Source organism: Mauremys mutica, chromosome 4 (genome assembly GCF_020497125.1).
Source record: "Mauremys mutica isolate MM-2020 ecotype Southern chromosome 4, ASM2049712v1, whole genome shotgun sequence".
NCBI classification, from domain to species: Eukaryota; Metazoa; Chordata; order Testudines; family Geoemydidae; genus Mauremys; species Mauremys mutica.
The window spans coordinates 52,409,093-52,430,729 of NC_059075.1; the positions used below are offsets into that span (position 1 = coordinate 52,409,093).

Consider the following 21,637-nt stretch of genomic DNA (forward strand, 5'->3'; position numbering starts at 1 on the left):
CCAACCACAGGCACCTTGTTTCCAGGCACTTGTTAGGGTATGTGTTGTTAGGTTAGCGCTAAGCCCGAGGGCGCGCTCCCCACATGCCCGCCGGAGCAGTGGCACACTGGCCGCAAGCCCACCCCAGCGTGAGGTTCAGCTCCCTCAGGCCCCCCGCCCCGCCCTGCTGTGACTTCCGCCCGCCCTTTCTGATTGGCTAAACGCTTCAATCCGAACCTCACATTTTCCACATCCGATTGGCCCAGCCTCCCGCCTATCTTCCCAAGAAGCCCCGCCTCTCTTTTTCTCTCCCTCCCCCGAAAATCTCGGCCCCCTCCCCCGTCTCTCTCCTTCCTTGCGTGTAGCTGCCGCTGAGGCTGGCTGGCCCCGCTGCACGGAGGAACCGGCAAGCTCTGCGTGCGCGCGGCGCAGCCTCCACCCCGGTGCGCGCAGCCCCGTAAGTGCGAGCGAGAATGAGAGCCCGAGAGCAGCCCCCAGCAGCAGCCGCGCCGCACCAGCCCCCGGCGCAGGACTAGAGCAGGGAGAGACTGAAGGGGGCACGGAGGCAGCGTGAATCCTCTGGCAGACTCCCACTCGCTGGCTCACCTGCCATCCCCATCGCTCCCTCCCTCCCGTCTCACTCGTTCTCTCCCCTCCCCTCCTTCCCACTCACACTCTCCCTCCTCTCCTCCTCCTCTGTCTCACTCCTTCGCTTCCCCTCTCCCCCCTCCGATCCCCCCGTCTCCCTTCTGCTCCTGGCACCGCACTGCAGCTGCTCCTCCGGCCAGTCCCGCCGCCTTCTCTCCCCTTCCCCCCCGGGCCAGCCCCGCCAGCCCCAGAGCATCCTCGGCGCCCCGCGCGGAGCTCTGCCGTCCCGAGGGGGGACAGAGAACGGGACGAGCCCCGTCCCCTCCCCGCCCGGCCCCCCGCCTCCCCAAGGAAGAGACCATTCTGCTCCTGGCCGCGGCGAACATGATGGCGGCAGCTCCCATCCAGCAGAACGGGACCCACACCGGGGTTCCCATAGACTTGGACCCGCCGGACTCCCGCAAAAGACCGCTCGAAGCGCCCCCCGAAGCCGGCAGCACCAAGAGGACCAACACGGGCGGTAGGTATCTCCCCTCCCCCCGCAGCACCCTCCTCCCGCCCGCCCACCTTCCCTCCTACCTGCCCCGGCGGGAGGCCCTTCCCGGCGGCCGGGGGGCTGAACTGCCCCGGAGAATTCACAGGGGGTCCGGCGCAGTTGTTCCAAAAGGGTAAAAACCGAACGGGGGGGGGAGCGCCCGGTACTCCCGGGGGGTGGGGGGTTGAACCAGCCTTACGCCGCCTGCAGCTGCCGGGACCCGGCTCCCTGCCCTCCCGCGGACGGGGCCGCGCCACAGGGCCGGGGGCCGGAGGGGAGCGGAAGGCTGCACCCCGGGAGCACTCACCCCCTGCTGGACACAGCCACCTCCTGACCCCGCAGCGCGGCTCGGGCCGGCCGGGGAAGCGGCTCTGCCCCGGGGCCGCGCTGAAGGCTGCGGAGGGGGCTCCGTCCGGCGGGGGGGGGCACTTCTCCTGGGGTGCAGCAGCCTTAAACTTATCATTCATCAAAATGGCGTCGGTTTTCAGCATCTAGCAGTCTTTGGGGTTTAGTATCCATTGGGGTGGGTGTGCAGCCGTGACCCTACAGGGGCTGGAGTGGGCACAGGGGGCTCCTGCTGCCCCAGCACCCTCCCGATCCGTTGGCGAAGATAAATAAATAAATGACAGCTGGGTGGCAGGGGGATGGCGAAGGCGCTCTCCGCCTTTTCCATCCGCTGCCTCACAAGCTGGATTTAAATCTTGACCGGGGTTTCCCGTTTCCTTGGCCTCACTTCGTCTGTCAGTGTGACACTGTTGCGTTGATTTGGCTTGTTGGGGTTGGGGGGTGTTGGAGTGGGGGGAGTTGTCTCTGGTGCGGTGACTTGTTAGTTAACATCCTGCTCTTCCTGGATGAGATGAGTTATAACGGGACTAGCATCTTCTCTATTCATTTGCACTGGAGTCATCATAACAATGCACCGAGGCAGAGGTGAATTTATTCATCCAATATTAAGAAAAGCAGTCTGTATTATAATGTATTGTACCTATATATAATATAAATGGGGACTGTGGTATTCCATCTGCACTGTTTGGGATGCTTATACCCTTTCATAGGGAAAGTGAGATGGACCTGGACCTACTCCTGTTTATTTTTTAAACAAACTTTATGGAGAACGCTATATGATAAAATGTTGAGATTAAATCAAATTGGAGATTGGTTTTCAGGACCTCCAGTCATTAAAAAAAAAACCTATCCTTGTATAGCTTTAACTTTTTTCAGAGCCAGTGTTCTAAAGGTCCTTAGACTCATTGCTGCTGGATCAGTAAGGGAAGGGAGCACAGTTGCAAAATGTGGCTGGGAAACATTCGTTTCATTCATTGTATATATTTTCCTGTTCTGATTGTAGTTTTTTTAATCCAGTGGTGGTGGGAGGATTGGCATTATCACTTTTACGTGTATTTAAAATAAGGGATTTAAGCTTTTGATCAATTGGGAAAAATTCTTCTTAATGTCTTTTAATTAATGAGCTTAAAAGAGATCACTGTCGCCTAAGAAGTGCTAAAGAAATACATCAGGATTACTTAGCCAAGTGATTCCATCCACACCATGTTGAGTTGTTTTCTTGGCAGTGGTTAAAATGCTTGGAAAATAAAACTCCACATTTTGGGTGGGTTTTTGGTAGGAAACTAGTTGTTTTGCACACTTAAGAAGAAAGCAGGCAATAGGTAATTACTGTTCTCATGCGTTTGCTAATGTCAAACAAAGAGCCCATCACTTTATCATTCTTTCCTTTTTTTTTTAAGTTTTGGCATTTCTGTAGCAGTATTTTTAGGGAAGGGTGTGATTTGTCGTCATGCACGTTTTGTGCACTTTTTTTTTAAAGGGGTCAATTCATTTCATTGTACCATGGTAACCACAGATAGAACTGCAACAATTCCACCTTCAGAAATACAACTCAATTTTTGTCATTTGTTTTCATGCTTTCAGAAAATTAAGGAAAATGTATAGATTCTTTAATTTCCACAGAGTGAATATGGCAAATGCATATTCCACGCATTTCTTATAGAATGATGCAACTGGTTAGATGTATAGTTGTGCACATATTAATAGGTATGTTCACTTATTTACTGATATTTTTTTTTGTGGGCATGGTGGAGAACAAATGTTTTGTAAACCAAATTAACCTTGCATATCTCAATTTTTCAGAGGATGGCCAGTATTTTCTAAAGGTCCTCATACCTAGTTATGCTGCTGGATCTATAATTGGGAAGGGAGGACAGACAATTGTTCAGTTGCAGAAAGAGACGGGGGCGACCATCAAGCTGTCTAAATCCAAAGATTTTTACCCAGGTAGGTGCAAATATTAGCAGAATACTTTTAAATCCCTAGGGAAATACATACATGATGTGTGTGGTTTATGCATTGAAGAGTAATCTTCTCAGAGCATATGAACTGTCTTATCTTAATTTGTTTATGGAATTGACTGGGTACTATCTAATAATTTAGTGGCCATAAAGTATGGCCAAATTTATTTAGAATATTACTGTAGGAAAACATTTTTGTGAATATATTTTCTGAGCACTGTTTATTACCAAAAAAAATCTACTTTTAAAGAACCAACTTTGACAGGTGGCATTAAAAATGGGTCTTTCTGAAGTTTTCAGGTATCATTGTAAGGCAATTAAGCTAGAATAAATAAAAATGAGAGGTTGTTTCTTAAAGAATGGGCCATTTACTTTAAATCCCTTACGTATCTTCTTTCTGCATCATTGGTTTGTTCACTGGCCCTGGAGTGAAGTAAAGAGGACAAGTGCTACTGCTCTTCAGATGTTTTCTTTAGATTATGTTTAATATGACTACAAAAGGAAAATCTATAATGTTATGAAAGGAAATATAATACTTCAGATGAATAAGAAAATAGGTGTGTTTTGTGCATACTGTATTTACGCAAACAACAAAGCATTCAATATTTATATGCACAGAGTGCCTATTGTTAGTCTTTTCTCATTTTTGATCAAAATGTTATAAATAGCAGGTCATGCATAATGAGCTGCATCATTTTGAACTTCTGCAAAATATTTCTGTGGTTCCATGTAGAGTTTGACTTTCTAAAGATTAACAAATTAGTATCTAGTAATTGGACTTCTAGTCTGAGTTGAAATCTATCTAATTTTTTATTGACTGCTAATAATTTACTACACAGCTATCGTTTTGCCAGTGTTCTGGTTTTGCAACTTTGAACTGTGGCTAGTAATTCAGAGCCGAGGTGCCTAGATATTGTTGATATTTGTTTTTTGTAGAGAAGATAAAGCTGTTTTGCATTTGGTGAGCTAATTCAGCAAGATGACTGAATTTTCTAAAACAACAAAGACAGCTGGCACGAGTGTAAGCAGAGCATGAGCATTTGGAGTATTTCAGTTTCCTGTCCACTCTGTTTCACTGTCAAGCAGAAGTGGATCATTTATTCTCTATGGAAAGATTGTAATTATTTTGAAATTGTCATTTTGATATGGAAATGGAAAATGCACCTGTTATTTTTCTGCCTTATGGATGCAATTTATAGTGTTCTAATGTACTAACACAATTAAAAGGACACGTTTAGATTTTCTATGGAATGAAATAGTTCTATAATTGCTATTCATTGTCATTCAGAAACTTTTGTTGTTTTGCCTTTACTTTTTTTGCCTTAGGAAAGTTTTGGTCACACAATTCTTATATTCTGAAAGGTGTATTCGGGTGAAAAAATCAGTGCAGAATTGTGAAAACTCTGTGTAGAAATAAAATCATTCAAAAGAGCCTGATTGCGGAATTAATAACGTAATCTGGGAAAAGAGCTGCAATGGTAAATTAAATTCACTGTCAATAGATGAAAATGAAATAGATTCTTTGCATTATACATGAGGTGGTATCAGATGTGCAAGGATGTTACAGAAAATTGGTGTTTATGAAGGGTATTCCAAATACTAAATTACATGCCTTTTCATTTGACTATAGTTTATTTACAGTGAGTTGGAAAGGACGCACCAAAGATTATATCTTTTGTTCAGTACCCTAACATAGTTATTTTGTTCTTTTCTGATTAAATCAGAATTACATACTTTTTTGTTCTGTAAATTGTGTAGATACAGCAGGATCAGCAGGAGTGTCCTTTGAAAATTAAAAATTAGGCAAGCCAGAATGAGATGAATTAAAAAAATGTCTAATGTTTCTGTGACGTAACAGATTCTCTCTGAGGGAAATACCAGGACAAGAGAAGACTTGGTACAGTTTAATTTTACCAAGTATAGATCAATGTCCGGTTAGACATTATACAGTCTGTTTTATATATGTAGCCATACTGTAGGTCATTTAGCAAATTAATGATTTAGACATAATTTTAAGATGGACTGTTATTTGCTACAGCATGGACAGATGAGAAAAATGGATTCTCTTGTAGCTGGATCTTGTTAGCCTTTCTGTTTGCATTTGTCCACGAGCCTGTGGAATTTTCTGAGGTCCTGGCATTCTCCAAGCTGATGACTTTTTTGGGTTTCTTCCAGCCCTCTTACATGAGGGATAAAAACCATGCTAATCTTATACTAGTCCAAAATGTAGGGCTATGATTCATATTATTGAGGATATTTTTATAGAAGTATGCAGTTATCTGAAAACCTATTTGGGTGAATATATGTTCCTTAACATGTTGGCTAACATATCTATAGTTACATTAAATATCTATTTTGCAAACACTATGTTTGTGAGGTTGCTGTTGAGCTTAAATTTTAGTGAGAAGGAGAGGAGTAACTGAAAGAGAAAGTTCAGCACGGCTATTAAGAGTATAGATGATTTGGAAGGGTGAAGGATTGGTATATTAGTCACGAGTTCTTCACTGTGTGATCTAATGGTTTCTTATGGTACAGGTATTCAGTATACAGAGTAAGTCTGTCAGAATAATTTTTATGTTTGTGCTTAAGAAAACTATTTACGGTAGCTTTAGTATTAAGAAGAGAGATCTAATTATAAGAAGTAGAAAAGAAGCCTGTATTTCTAAAGTATTTTATTAAATGTTTTAGTTCAATAAAGTAAAAGAGAGTTCATGGGCTTTATTAACAGTTGTGTGTCTTCTGTTGTATCATATCAGGAGGCTTCTTTTTATTTTTAATTTTTTTTTTTTTTGGTAAATCCTATTTCTCTTGCTTTGCAAGACACTTTCCCTCTAGATTATCAAGTAACTTTTTAAAAATTGTATTGACCCATACGATTATACTTTTTGGTCATCTCGTTTAGAATATATTTTATGTATGAATCTTTTCTATTCATATTGTCTACCTCGACAAATAAATCTGAAGTGAAATTATAATTATTTAAAAAATGTGGGAGTAACATTTTCTGTTACAAGGTTCCAATTCTATTTTTGGCAAGTGGCTTCTAATCCAAAATCTGAAATACTGATATTGCCATGATACTAATTATTAATGAAGTAAAACTGTTTAAAGAAGGCATTGCTGTGAAAAGTTGGAGTTTTGTGTGCACTTAAATTTTGCACAGTGTAAAAAGAGAACCACAAGGTGATATTTCTCATGTTTGAACTCACTGTTTTATCCAGTGCTCCATTTTTCAGAAATATAAAGAATGCTGGCCTGAAAACCACTCTAGGTATATTCCTCCTTGTTTTCCTAAACCATTGCTAGTGAATGTCTTTACTCTTCTTTCTTATGTAAAATTATATAATCACATTGTTTATCTTGCAACAGGATCTTTCCTAGCTTCAGAAGCTTAGTGCTTGGGTGAATTTGAGCTAGGTTCATGGTTTTTCAAATATGTTGTAATATGCTAACTGAAATATATTAGAATATAGATAAAATGATATGAAGATGAAATTGGGGCTAAGATATTTTATTACTCTTAATTAATAAATTAGCTGCTTTTTATTTTATGAAAGACAAACTTGTAATCGGGTAGTCCCCAAACTTGGTATGGGACATTTAAGGTGGAAGAGTTATTTTCCGTACAATCAAAATGCACACTTAAGAAAAAGGCAAAGTATACAAAACATATTTTGTGTCTGATAATGCTGTTTTGTATTTACTAAGTGGATTGTCTTAGGCATTCATCCTGCATGTGAAAATGATATATATAAATTAGTGCATTATTTAGATGATTTCAGTTATCTTTGGTGTGACTGTCCTCTGAAAAGTATTTGTGTGTTGACTTTTAAAACTTTTGAAAGTGAATTGAGTGTGAAATACACAACTTTACTGAACATTTAAATTGAATAAATCTAGCTTCATTACTCATATTATACTGTGTTAGGCAGGATGAAGGCATGCTACATCAAGCTTGTTTCCCCACTGTTTTTTCCCCTTCGTGTAATAAAGGAGGTGTAACATTTTTAATTTTTAGTTTAGAAACTAGTAGGTTCTCATTGGAAAAATACATCCAACTCCTTTTAAAAAAACAAAACTGCAAATAGTTTACTTGGTTATATTAGTATTAATATTCAAAATGAAGAGAAAATGTTATTTCTTAAGACCTAGAGAAGAGAATTATGGGATAAAAATAGTTCAGCTTGTAGCATTTTGGGGTATTGATGTATCTTGGGTTTTATTCTCTGATATTTGAGAATTTTATCACAGATTTCTGAAACGTTGTCAACAAGAAAGTAAGGACTTCATAATAAATAAATAAATTCTAAGGCTTGACAAGCTATATTGCAGACTCTTACTCACATGAGTGATCCTATTTACAACAATAGAATTGTATGAATAAGGACTGCTCATGTAAGTAAGAGTTTCTAGGATAGAGCTCTTACAGCTGCGTAGATTTGCAGACTTGTTCTAGTTTCTTAGCTTTCTACTAGTAAAAAGCCAAGGGTTGATTGCCAGCTGTTCAGAGGGAGAATTCTCAATAGGACAGCTGTCAGTTGCCTGGTTACTAGGACAGAATTAAAAAAAAAAAGTTAGCTTCCTAACTGAAAGGTCCTCAATATTTTACATTCAAAAGGAAACTGAAAATGAATGTCTGCACTCACTGTGATCTAGAGAGAGTTGTACATCTAGCTCCCTTGTGCGTCTATTACTTACTAATTTCCCTTCATTTGGAAGAGGATTATAGTAGTTTTAATTATTTCATGTTCTATAGGTGTTATGCATCTAATTTTTTCTAAGAAAGGGGTTTTCTGTGTTAGCTGAATAGGTCTTTGGTTGACTTTTTGTTGAATTATTGAGTGACTTTGCAATTTCAAAAATAGTAAAAAGGAAAATTGAAAACAAATAAGTTATGTAGACTTTTTGTGCTGCATTGAAATGGCTAGCTAACTCTTAACAATAATACTCATACAAACCTGTTACGCGAAATAAAGATAGCAGAATAATGAACAAAACTCTAAGACCATCACATGGAAATGAAAACCGCCTCCAACTTTATTCTTGTTGTTTATTATGTGACAGAATTTCTCTATCAGAGAATGTTTTATAGTTTAGAAGTAGATTAAAGGGTTCCTAATGACAATATACTGAACTTGTTTTTTTTCATATAGTCAAGTTATGTGTAAATTGAATGGATGCGGCAGAAACCTGTGTTTTACACCCTCATTTTGGGGCACTGCAGAATTCTGGGGGAAAATCGTTTAAGAAAAACATAATTTTGTATAAGAATTAAAATGACAATCTAAACCATTTCCCCTACTCTTCATCCTTGCACATAGTACAGAACTGCCATGTAGCATGTCAGTGGTTGGTTGGTTGTGGAGGCAGGATCAATGTACTAATCTGTGGTCTACATTATGAAGGCTTGGAGACAATATATAAAAAATCACTCTCCAAACAGCAATTCAGTTTTCATAAAAAAGAATCTTCTCCTCTCAACTACTGTAATATGAGAAACATGCTTTTTTTTTTTTTAATTTAAATGGAGGTAAATCCTGAATACGTTAATGGAAAAGGAATTGTATCAGGACCTTAGTGATCTTGATTCTTCGCTAATTAATATCATGGATGTCAGTATTCTCAATTGTAGTTCACCACAAAATTTAATCTCACCTATTTTTAGTGGCTAGGAAACAAAAAACTCTACTTTAAGTTTGTCAGGCTACAGCTTTTAGAAATAGAACTTGTGGGGGGGATTGGGAGGAGGGTTTGTGCCTGATTGCCGTCTCATTTCCATCTTTGGATACAGCTCTAGTATGAAGTTAAACAACATCTGTAGAGATCTGACTGACAAACATCTCTCTGGGACTCATCATTGCAGCTTGCAGCAGGTGCACTCCACTTTGTAGCCCTTCTCAAAAAGAGGTTAGCTTGTTTTTAACATTTATCAGTAGACCAGTGGGAGTGAATGACTTGGTAAAGAGCATGGGGGTTGTCAGTTGTCCAGTGCTGGAATGCTGCAGGTAATTGGGCTGGACTGGTGGGAACTGTGGTAGTTTGCTTCTCACGTTGCACTGCAGCTGCTGTTGATCTTAATTAATCTGACCCTCTGAGGCTGCAGTGTCATGGTATAAAATGCAATACATACCAGAAATGGAAAGACTGCTTTTCAAGTCCTCCTTATTGATGATTGTTTGTAGGTGGGCCTTTTTGGTTTCAGCCTCGGATTTGTTAGATACTAGTGTAAAATGTTGACATACTTTTGTTTAAAGCTGTAATTAATGGTAAACAGGAAAACCTTTATCTGTGAATTAATAAAGTTGATAACTATGATTTTTGAATAGATTGCTAGTATAGTGGACTTAACAAAAATATTCTTGTTACCAAAATAAAAACAGAAGTATAGTTGTATATAAATGAAATATCTATATTGTTCAGACAAGTTGGGTGGGAGAGAGGGAAATATAAGAATTAAAAATAAACATAGTTAAATATTTAATGGAAAATTAACTTCACATTTCTATTGTAGTTTGAATGATCGTTTTATTTGGGAACTTAAAATTCCTTCCTGGTTTACTGTAAAATATTTATGCAGTGGGGTATGTTAAATGTACGCTTTGACTTGTTTAATTCTGATTTATGTATAGCATTTTCTTTACATATTTTTAGTATATCATATTAAACTGGAATTTGGTAATTTGTTGTCTGAATAAACTTACGTTTGTGATTTCAGTTTTTTAGTATTAGTCTTATTTTCCGTTGAGACTAACAGTCCTCCTCTTTGCTTCTGTGGCACAGCCGTGAGGAAATTATATCAAGTTCCTTATGTATGCTTTCTATTACTCCAACACAGAAATATCTAAATAGTGTCGAGCTGAGAGACCTTTTAAATGTCAGATCGCTGGTTAATAAGGCTCTACTCCTTTCCATTATTTTTGTTTTGTTTTCTGTATACACAGTTAATACTAATTTTGAAAACCTGACGAATCCTAATTTCAAATTGTTGTTGTTCAGAGGTTTATAAAGACTGGTTAGATTGCTCTTGTGTTTTTTCATTTGAAGAAAAATGTTTTGTCAGAGTACCTTGTATTTTAAAATGTTCACTTTTGGTATTACTAGTTTCTAATAGTAAACAGAAAACGTATTTTATCAACAATCTAAATTCAATACCTGTTGTTCAGTTAACTTGCTAGTCTCCTAACATCTTCCATAATTAAATGTGGCTACTTTTTTTTTTAATAGGGATTATTTGATACTGAGTACTCTTGCTAAGGAAATTTTTTAAGAACTAAGTTCCTTTTGAAATTACATGATGGGCCCATGTCAGTGATCATTTAAGGGCAACATTTTGGGACTGGTATCTAAGTCTGTTTCCAGTTGGAAGATTACTGATGACTTGACCTTTTTCTTTTCAATATTTATTTTCCAGTTATATTTACTCTTTTTTATCAATTAAATGCCGTATATCATCTGTAAAGAATCTTGGGTCAGGTAAAAATTTTGAGGCTATGTGCCCAATATAGCCTTTGCAAGTACCACTTATGTGAGTCAGGGACCAGGTTAATTGTCATATGTTGGCACTCTGTAAAAATACAAACACTGAGTCCTCAGATATGAGGATCTGAAGAGGGTTGTTCAGATTATTCCAACCAAGGAAGAGAAATAGTATACAAATGTGAATATTCACTGTCGTATTTAGAAGTAACTTTTGATTATAAGGAAGCCTGATATTCAGACAAAAAATTATATTTGTTTGGTCTTATAGATTTTCATTGTGGAAAGACTAAACATCTGTTTTCTATCATTGATCTGTTACTGCATCCTGCAGGGCCTGTCATCTCAGCATTGACAGGATCAGATGAAAAACACAATCAATGTTTTGACATTTTTTGAGAATCGTTCAGGTAAGATCATTTGTTATGCAGAACTAAAATGATATTTATGGCCACTGATAATATTTCACCAATTGGAGTCCTTGTATGGTCAGTCATTAATTACATTAGTACACAAAGACCCTCTGTGTGTCTTTGTTCCCATTTAAAAGCACTCCTTTTGTGCCTAGTTCAGTGACATTTAGTGCACCTGTGATTTCCCTCATAAATAGCTTCTGAAATTCAGGATAACCTCTGCCTCGCCCCCTATTCCCTCCCTTCCTTTAGAGTGGCACCTATTCGGCTTGGATCAAGAAGTATATTATGCACCCTAGAGTTCTTGAAAAATACTCGTTAACAAAAATTACATACTAGTGACTCCAGTTCTTTTGAAAGATGCTGTACTGACAGTGTAGGAGACTGGAGTTTTCTGTCTATAGAACTAGGCAGGCAAAGTTTCCTTCCTATCACTGCACCAATATGACTTAACTCTCATCTGCAGATATTTGGTAAAAAGGTACTAGTACTTAAATGAATGTTTTCTTTTTATATATAATTACATAGGTTGTGAACTGAATCACTAGAAAGTTAGAAAATGCCAGTCTTAATTCAGCCTTAATTCTGCTCCCTTTGTGTGTCCAATGTGTGACTTGAATGAATCAGTTCTCTATCTTGGGGGGGGGGGGGAAGGTGAGAGGAGGGACAGGATGTGAACATATAATTATTTGACTGTGGACCCCCCCTTTCTTTGTGTCTGTAGTAGTTTATGACCCCTCCCACCCCCCGGCATCTGGCCACTGTCTCTTAAGGCAGAGTAGAGAACAGCAGCTACTGGCCAGGTGCCCAGATCTGAAGGCAGTACTGCTGCCAGCAGCAGCAGTACTGCCTACAGAGTTGGGTGCCCAGCCAGCAGCCACTGCTCTCAAGCTTCTCATACCAAGCTCTTCCCACCCCCCAGAATACATTGTGTGCCCTCCAATTTGAGAACCTGTGTCACATGCATAGACATAAGGGGGAGAAATAAGGTTATGCAGGCAACCATAAATCTGGTATGTTCTGTCTTTTGAGTTCATGACTAGAAACATTTTTCTTCCAATATTTTTACATAACTTTTTTTTTTTAGGGCTGTCAAGCGATTAAAAAATTAATTGTGCAAGTAAACAATAATAGAATACCATTTATTTAAATATTTGTGGAGGTTTTCTACATTTTCAAATATATTGATTTCAATTACAACACAGAATACAAAGTGTAAAGTGCTTACTTTATATTTATTTTTTTATTACAAATATTTGCACTGTAAAAAACAAAATCGTATATTTCAATCCACCTAATACAAGTACTGTAGTGCAATCTCTTTATCATGAAAGTTGAATTTACAAATGTAGAATTATGTAAAAAAAAAAAAACTGCATTCAAAAATAAATCAATGTAAAACTGTAGAGCCTAGAGGTCTACTCACTTCTACTTCTTGTTTTTTGGAGTGATTGGCTGAACTCTGATCTGTCACCTGAAAGTGAGAACAGGCATTCACATGGCACTGTTGTTGCCAGCATTACAAGATATATACATGTCAGATGTGCTAAAGATTCATAATATATGGAGATATACCTATCTCATAGAGCTGGAAGGGACCCTGAAAGGTCATTAAGTCTGGCCCCCTGCCTTCACTAGCAGGACCAAGTACTGATTTGCCCCAGATCCCTAAGTGGCTCCCTCAAGGATTGAACTCTCAACCCTGGGTTTAGCAGGCCAATGTTCAAACCACTGAGCTATCCCTCCCTCCTTCATATATCCCTTCGTGCTTCAGCCATCATTCCAGAGGGCACGTGCCCAGGCTGATGGGTTCTGCTTGATAACAGCCCAAAGCAGTGTGGACCAATGCATGTTCATTTTCATCATCTTAGTCAGATGCCACCAGCAGAAGATTGATTTTCTTTTTCGGTGGTTCATATTCTGTAGTTTCTCCATTGGAGTGTTGTTCTTTTCAGACTTCTGAAAGCATACTCCACACCTCGTCCCTCTCAGATTTTGGAAGGCACTTCAGATTCTTAAGCCTTGGGTCAAGTGCTTTAGAAATCTCACATTGGTACCTTCTTTGCGTTTTGTCAAATCTGCAGTGAAAGTGTTCTTAAAACAAACGTGCTGGGTCATCATCTGAGACGGCTATAACACAAAATATATTGCAGAATGCGGGTAAAACAGAGCAGGAAACATACAATTCTACCCCAAGGAGTTCAGTCACGAATGTAATTAACACATTTTTTTAACGAGCGTCATTAGTATGGAAGCATGTCCTCTGGAATGGTGGCCGAAGCATGAAGGGGCATACAAATGTTTAGCATATCTGGCACATAAATCTCTTGCAATGCCAACTACAAAAGTCCCACGCGAACCCTGTTCTCATTCTGGTGACATTGTACATAAGAAGCAGGCAGCAGTATCTCCCGTAAATGTAAACAAACTTGTTTGTCTGAGCCATTGGTTGAACAAGAAGTAGGACTGAGTGGACTTGTAGGCTCTAAAGTTTTACATTGTTTTATTTTTTAATACAGTTCTGGAACAAAAAATCTACATTTGTAAATTGCACTTTCACGACAGAGACTGCACTGCAGTGCTTGTATGAGGTGAATTGAAAAATACTATTTCCTTTTTCTTTTATAGAGCAAATATTTGTAATAAAAATAATATAAAGTAAGCACAGTACACTTTGCATTCTGTGTTGTAACTGAAAGCAATATATTTGAAAATGTAGAAAAACATCCAAAAATACTCAATACATTTCAATTAGTATTCTATTGTTTAACAACGTGATTAAAACATTGCGAGTAACTTTTTTAATCACAGTTAATTTTTTGAGTTAATCACGAGAGTTAACTGTGATTAATCGACAGCCCTACTTTTTTTTTTAAATAGGAAAAAAGTTAAATTTTGTAGCAGGCATCGTTAGCAGAGTTGGAACTCAACCTTCAGCACTACAGCGTAGACTTCTGCCACTTGAACTACAGGACTGCTATTCTGTCTTGCAGCAGAAGGCTGTTATTCCAGAGGTGATATAGCTTGCTGCCATCATTTGCTGGGTGGTTGGGAGGAGTTTGGGGGGAGTGTCTGCCCTGCGTGATGCCCCTAGGAAGGAGAGGGATGGATTCTGGGTCCATGTGCCAGATCCAGCCCAGTGTAACTTTCTTCCAAGAGCACCTGTAGGTGAAATCTTCCCAGCACAATGTGTGGTAGCAGCTGTTTCTTTGATGGCAGCATGTTCATGTTCAGTTATTCTGGCATGTTGCCAACATTTTTCCTGAGGAACACAAGAGAAGGAAAATGGCAATTTTTAACAGTGTATAACAGTTGAATCTGAATGGAATTTCATAGGACCCCCCCCCCCAAAGCCTCTCCAGCTTTCACTTTGCTGAATTTCCATGACCCGCTACAAATAACAGTTATTGGAGCTTCCAAAAACAGATGTAAGAATCTTTTATAATTAAAAGTTTTAGGCAACCTAAATATAGAGGCAGGGCCGGCTCCAGACCCCAGCGCGCCAAGCGTGCGCTTGGGGCGGCATTTTGCTGGCAGGGCGGCAGGCGGCTCCAGCGGACCTCCCGCAGGCATGACTGCGGAGGGTCCGCTGGTCCCACAGCCCTGGTGGACCTCCCGCAGAAATGCCTGTGGAGGGTCCGCTGGTCCCGCGGCTCTGGTGGACCATCCGCAGGCACGTCTGCAAGAGGTCCCCCGGAGCCGCGGGACCGGTGACCGCCAGAGCGCGGTGCGCCGTCCTGCTTGGGGCGGCGGAATTCCTAGAGCCGCCCCTATATAGAGGCCTGTGTATTATTGTTAAAGCAGTACAAGCATTAGATGAGACTTGGGAACTTATAACTCTAAAGAAAAAGTGGTATACTTCAAATATATAGATTGCAAAGTCAAGGAGTCAAAAGTTAAGAAACACCAGACTTCTTTTTCCTCAAGCATACCAGATTTTCCTCAGATTTGTAACGTTGTAATTATCTATCTAGTATTTCTGTTGCTTTTACGTTAATTAAAATGCACAATATGCAATACAATAGACCATCATCCAGTTCTACAATACATGCCAAGATAATTAAAATAATGGATAAAAGTTCTCTTTCCCCTCCTCCCTCTGGTTTATCCCCAAATATTCAGGGAAAAGAGATGGAACTTGTCATTGTGTTCAGTAGACTAACAGATCTGGAATTTGATATACCAAGTGGGAAAGTGTGTTTCAGAGTTTATGGGCATTGCTAGAGAATTCATGGATAAACAGTGCTCTCTCATTCATAGAGAAAGAGGCAGTCTCTCACGTAACTAGATCTTAAATCATTTGGGGCACTATAGGTTAAAATCAACACAGTGATTTTCATTCAATAACCCATGCACAGTGATTTCAGCGACACAGCACTGATTTTGTGTGTTCTCGATGAGACTCTCTATTTAATCAGGAAGACATATTCTGCTCTAGCTTTAGTTATCGGCTTTCTTAAAAACTATCCATAAATAGTGTGCAGTATAATAGTCTAATAGGTAATGGTAGTACGATGTACTCTTATCTAATTAGCTTCATTTTGGCTAAGGTCTTAAAATAACAGTTGACTACACATGTTGGTGACTGGTGTCACTTTTTTGTTTCTGTATTGTCCTTTCAAATGTCAAATTCAATAGATGGACATCTTTTACTATTGGAAAACACATTTAATTTGTGATGTTAGACAGCAGCTTTCAGTTTTATTTCTACAGTTAACTTTGGGTGCCAGTGGTAGGATTTCCAATTTGGGGGCCTGACAGATGAGATGAACATATAATGGTAGCACCTCGTCTTGCACTTATTTGCGGGCACAGAGTTCAGTCAGCAAAAATGGAGGTATGAGACCCTTTGTATATCTCCTCCTTGCCCTCCCCCATCTGAAAAGTCAAACAGACCAAAACTGAGTCCTTAGTTGTTTTGCTTTACTTGATTTTATTAGATTGAGAAGCCTGTCCATATGTTGCTGTAGACTAGCATTACCTATTATACTAGTTGGTTTCCCAAGTAAACTGACTTTCAAGTTCCAATTTCTGCAAAACTCTGCTGATAGTGTTGTATCGTGGAGAGCATCATGAGCACATATCCTTTTGGTATCTGTATTGGCTGTCTGAAAACCACTGATTTTTTTTAGGATTTGGCTTTTGACCTGAATGTCCAGTAGTGACCTGGATGCTGTGTCTCACAGTGCAAAGTTTTAACAGTAAGGGCAATAAACAATTAGAACAATTTACCAAGGGATATGGTGAATTCTCTATCACTTGCTCTTTTAATCAAAATTGAATGTCTTTCTAAGAGATGTGTTGGCCCGACCGGAAGTTATAGGTGTGATATAGGAATTGCTGGGTGAAATTTTGCCATCAGTGTTATGTAGGAGATCAGACTTGATAATGATCCCTCTGGCTTTACCTATGAAGTTCTCTGTTATTAATATCTTAATATATTCTTATTCTTAGTATCTAAAGTAAAACTGACTTTAAAAATTGGGATGTGTGATCAATACAGGTAGAAAACTCTAGTTACTGGTAACTAATAATGTTACAGATGTCTTCCAGGTTTCACTTATAAAGTAGCTCTTCTTTTGTTAATTGCATGCACTATGAAACAGTCATGAGGTTTGGGTTTGTTTTTTTTTCTACTTGCTCAATAACTGTAGAGCACACTTCCTTATTCGTCTTGGGAATTAAATCTTTTTAGAGCAGGCTGGTGATTGCTATCTGAGAGAGAGTGTATGTGTGTGTTTATTAGAGTGAGTTTTAGTAGCTAATACAAATTTTGTATTAACTGCACCCTATAGAACAGCGTTTCTCAACAACTCATCCGTGGACCAGCACTGGTCCCGAGATCTCTCTCTTAGGATGGCAGCAAGCCGGTCCTTAGTATCAAAAAGGTTAAGAAACACTGCTACAGAGGGAGTAAGGCCACAAAGAGGAAACGCCATATTAGATCACTAATTGTAAGATAGGGGTAACAGTTTAAACTATATTTTAATTCACTATAGATATATTATGGGTAAACCAGGAGGTAACCACTTAGAATTCCATTTTGGATGTGTGTATTCTTGTTGTGTGAGAAAGCAGACTACCGTGCTTATAGATGATAAGATAGGGGGTTTCAGATTAATAGGTACATAGCTCCACTGAAGAGTATATAGTGAAAGACCGAGATACTTGAGTACATTTCAGTAATTTATTTCTCTTTATTGAAGTTTCACTCATTTTATGTAAAGTTTCACTCTGCTATAAGCAGGTTCCATTGTGATAATCTCTTAGAGGGCAACAATTTTCACTTAATTTTTTTTTTTACCAGATTGAATGCTAAATGCTGCATTCTAAGGGATTATCACCTCCCTTCCTCCTCTGCTCCAGCTGAGAAGAGAATTGGGTCTTCCAGCGTTGAGAGGAGTAACTCCTGACTTTGCTGTAGCTGAGTCTTCTGGGAATGAATGACCTACTAGGGTATGCCTACATAGTTCATGGCAGCGAGCCTCCCAGCCCAGATGAACAGACTTGGGTAAGCAGGGCTCACACTCGTGCTCTAAAAATAGCTGCGTAGACAGTGCTTTGAAGTTGTCTCAGGCTGGAGCTTGGGCTCTGAAGCCTGTGCTTGATGAAGCCAGGTATTTCATCAGGCTTGCTTCAGACTATTTTAGGAGAGACCTGATCTAACACTTTACTCCTATTCTGACATACAGAGGAGGAGTCTGGATACTGTTCTTGGCTGCTTCCTAGCTCTTTCTATGGTTTTCAGCTGAAAGGAATGAAAATTCTTATGTCTTTCAAGGTGTGTGTGAGTGTATGTGTGTGTGTGCGTTCATGTGATAGTGCAAATTTATTTCCCATTTGCCCATATCTCCCAGTGAGATATGTGAAGACTCTTCCTCCCTTGATACCTAGATCCCGTCAGCTTCTGCACCCAAGAACTAACTTCAAGTAAGTGCTGCTGAGATGGAGGGAATAGAGATGTCCAGTCTGAATATCCCCACATTAGTGTTTTAGATTATTTTGGATTTTCTTTTTTAGTTGGGGGAGAGTTGTATGAGGGAGTAATTAAATAGCAATGTCAGGTTTTTGCAGTTCTACAGAACTTGACTCAGAAAAGAGAAATTGAATGCCTGAGGGGATTGAGAGCTGGGGAAGGAGGATAGATTTTTACCTTCTCTTTTAAAAATGTTCATATTCATGGTTAGGGAAGTGGCATCACTTTGCTCTGGATATTGTGTTGCTCTCATTTTCTTTCTCCAGAGGAGGTGAGTATTTTTTCCAGACATGAACAGTTTTAATAGAAGCTGCCTGAAAGGTCCAACCTTGTAAAGCTGTATGAGATTTAATTAGAGGGATACCTTTCTCTCCATACAGATATTGAGTACAAAAATAGCCCTACAATATTGTATATAACTATGCATCAATTAACACTAAGCAATATATTCAGTTACAACCAGATATTTTTTGAGAATAGGGGAATTTTCTGTAGGTCATTGTCATAAACCTGCTAAATGTGTGCATCTTGTCTTTTGGGCTACTGAAATGAAATTACAATGTCTCTTTAAACTAAAGATTAGGTTTTATTTTATTAATGAGGAAAAACTAATTCTCCTGTCATTAGAAACAGAACAAATCACTAGTATGTACCATATATAACCAATACTTTGCAAGCATGTTTGTCGTTGCCAACCTTGTCAGAGCTATTTGATTCATTGTGGGTGGTTTTCTAAGCCTGAGTGAAAGAATTACTTTTTCTTTCTTTATGCCTCTGAAATATTGTTACATATTTTCAATTCTTTGTGGTCATTTTGTAATAATTTTTAAAACAAATTTGTCCTAATATAAAAGTAAACAAAATAAATTCTTACTAAAAGAGCTCTCTTAAAGAGACACTCTCTTAGGTCAATTTAGGTTTCATTAAACCTTGTTTCACAAAAGGTTTCTTCAATGAAAATGTTTCCATAAACTTGTTTAAAAATACTTTTAAAAATTTAATATTAAACAGAAAGCCCTGATGTTTATATGGAATTTTACAGCAAGAAAGAAATCCATTAAATATGCAGGAAAAGTAGTTAAACAGTTCCTATACAACATGCTGTCAGATTTATAAACTGAAAGGTTTTTATGTTGCTAAGTTTCAGGTATCATAGTTATGTGACTGAATGCTAGGTTAAACAATTTCAGGCAAAAATCTATTTTTTTTTCCAAGATAAGTGTCCCTTAATCAAGGTGTTTTTAATTTCTTCCATAAAGAAACTTGCCCTTTTTGGTCCCTGTTCCTGCAAACATTTACACACGTGCTCAACTTTAAACATGTGAGTGGTTCTACTGAAGTCAGTTGTTTGCAGAATCGAGGACTTGATATTCATTTTAAAAACAACTTATGATCATTAATTTAAGTAAACTCAAATTTTTATTTTTACAACCTCCACTGGATATACTTCTAGAATGCCTGACTATCTGGGTCTGATCCTGCTTCTGTTGAGGTCAATGGTAAAATTCCCACTAACTTTGAGAACTAAATCAGATCATAATTTCATGGCATGTTGACCTGAGGGAAAATATAGTTCATCATTTAAATCTTGAGTTTGTTATACTAATCCTTATTCTGAATTCATTAACAAGAACAAAAATGTGTTCAGTATAATTAGTAAAGACTTTCATTAAAAAATTATTACTAAAATGTCTCTGTTAAATCATGCTGTATATGGAAACAAATTATATTACGTAAAAATACACAGCACTGTTTACAAATTGAAAATGGGAGCAAAACTATTTAGTGTTTAATATTAAGTGAGAGCTCTTTGGCTACTTACAGAAAGAAACATTTAAAAAAAAAAAGCAGCTGAAGTGGCACTGAGCACCAGCTGGGGAATCTGAAATCAAATATTCAGTGCATGATTTGTATGGAACTTCAGTTAGAATGTATTATTCCACAATAGCAATTGTGTGGAGTCAGGTCAAATTGCACATGAGGAATGAACACAAGTGAAGTCTGACTTTTGTGGAACTGCACAAGTGCTACTACATAATGTTCTTTTAAACAGAGTAATGCAAAATTGTGAAATGACTTCTTTGGCTCAATAACAACTTTTTCAGCTAAAATGACAAATTGTTTCAACTGGAAGAATTAGTCCTTAAAGTGAAATGTAGTTGGGAAATATTTAAAAATGCTGAATTGTTTTTAGAAACTTGAGTTCTTAGAACTGAAAATCATTTTGTGATTGAATTCCGTCTTTGCTACTAAAGAGCCAAAAGCATCACTTACCCCCATCCCAGAAAAGATAGACAACTAGACATGAGAAGGTTAAGATTTATTTTAACATTTAAACTTATTTCTTAGCACCTCTGACTTCTTCCATTGCACATTAAAAATGCAGCATTGACCTAGAACTTTTGTGAAGGATGACATTTTCTCCCTAAAATCTGTTTCATAGTCCTATCATGTTTTCAGATAAAATGGTGATTTTTTTGACATGTTGTTTAAAAACTAGAACAGCTCTGCATATGAAAACACAAACTGTGATAATGAGATAGATATGCCATATGTGGTAATTTAAGTTGGTATAGATCTCAAATGGCATGTTTAATGTACTGTATTACTGGGATTAGTAATTTTACAGTTGAAGGCTGATACTTTTATTATCCTAACTCCCTCTGGTGCACCTACAGTTAATTATGACAGACCCTTTTCCTTTGCAACCCCCCTACTTTCAGCAGTTCAAAATGCAATTGTGGTCTGAAATATATTACAGAGGCTCTGAGTAACATCTTACCTTACAACTTTGTAAACAGTTTTGCATATTTTTAAATTGTATAGCTGAAGAATGTGTGGCTTAAAGTTTGTGTGTTATATTTAATGTTAAGAACCCCTCCCCATGCTGGTATCAACCAACTGTTCAAGATGTTTGTTTTTCTCAATTGAATACTGCATTTTAAACAAAGCATTCCAACCCCAAATGTTCAAAAATAATGAGATGATTTTAAAATTTTGAGCCCTGTAGTCTAGGAGTACCCATGTAGAAAACCCCTCTCCCATAGGGATATACAGGACAGGGAAACAAGGCCCCTGTAGACAAATCAGGAAAGCCCAAATTAGTTTCCAGTTGACTCTACTTTATACTCCCCCACGCAAATCATTCTGTATCACTTCCAGGGTCAAGGGTATTCCACTAAGACTTTAGTTAAAAGGTCCAAAAGATGTCTTTTTCTCTTCCCGTACAAATGATCTAGTGAGTCGTAAGTTCTGCACCTCCCAAAAGAAGAAAATATTCCAAACACAAGAGGTATGGGAGGTGGTGCTGCCACTTCCTGAGAAGAGGATCAACTCGTAAGAACCTTACCCAGTGGAAGAAATT

At 38.6% G+C, this 21,637-nt stretch overlaps 1 protein-coding gene across 9 annotated transcripts in view; it reads left to right on the forward strand.

Annotated features, from left to right (window-relative positions):
• Positions 1-21,637, forward strand: part of NOVA1 (NOVA alternative splicing regulator 1) — a 250,784-nt gene that overhangs the window by 12,360 nt on the left and 216,787 nt on the right. For 3 of the 9 annotated variants that reach the window (XM_045015315.1, XM_045015316.1, XM_045015308.1), the window contains exon 2: positions 3,251-3,394. Coding sequence is in view for 6 of the 9 variants with exons in the window: in XM_045015308.1 (XP_044871243.1) it covers positions 3,251-3,394 (144 nt within the window). In the remaining 3 variants the exon portion in view is untranslated. Of the gene's footprint in view, positions 1-307; positions 1,088-1,137; positions 1,236-1,896; positions 2,033-3,077; positions 3,155-3,250; positions 3,395-11,218; positions 11,295-21,637 lie in introns of those variants that run through there. The other 6 variants (XM_045015306.1, XM_045015317.1, XM_045015311.1 and 3 more) reach the window with 5 other exon arrangements.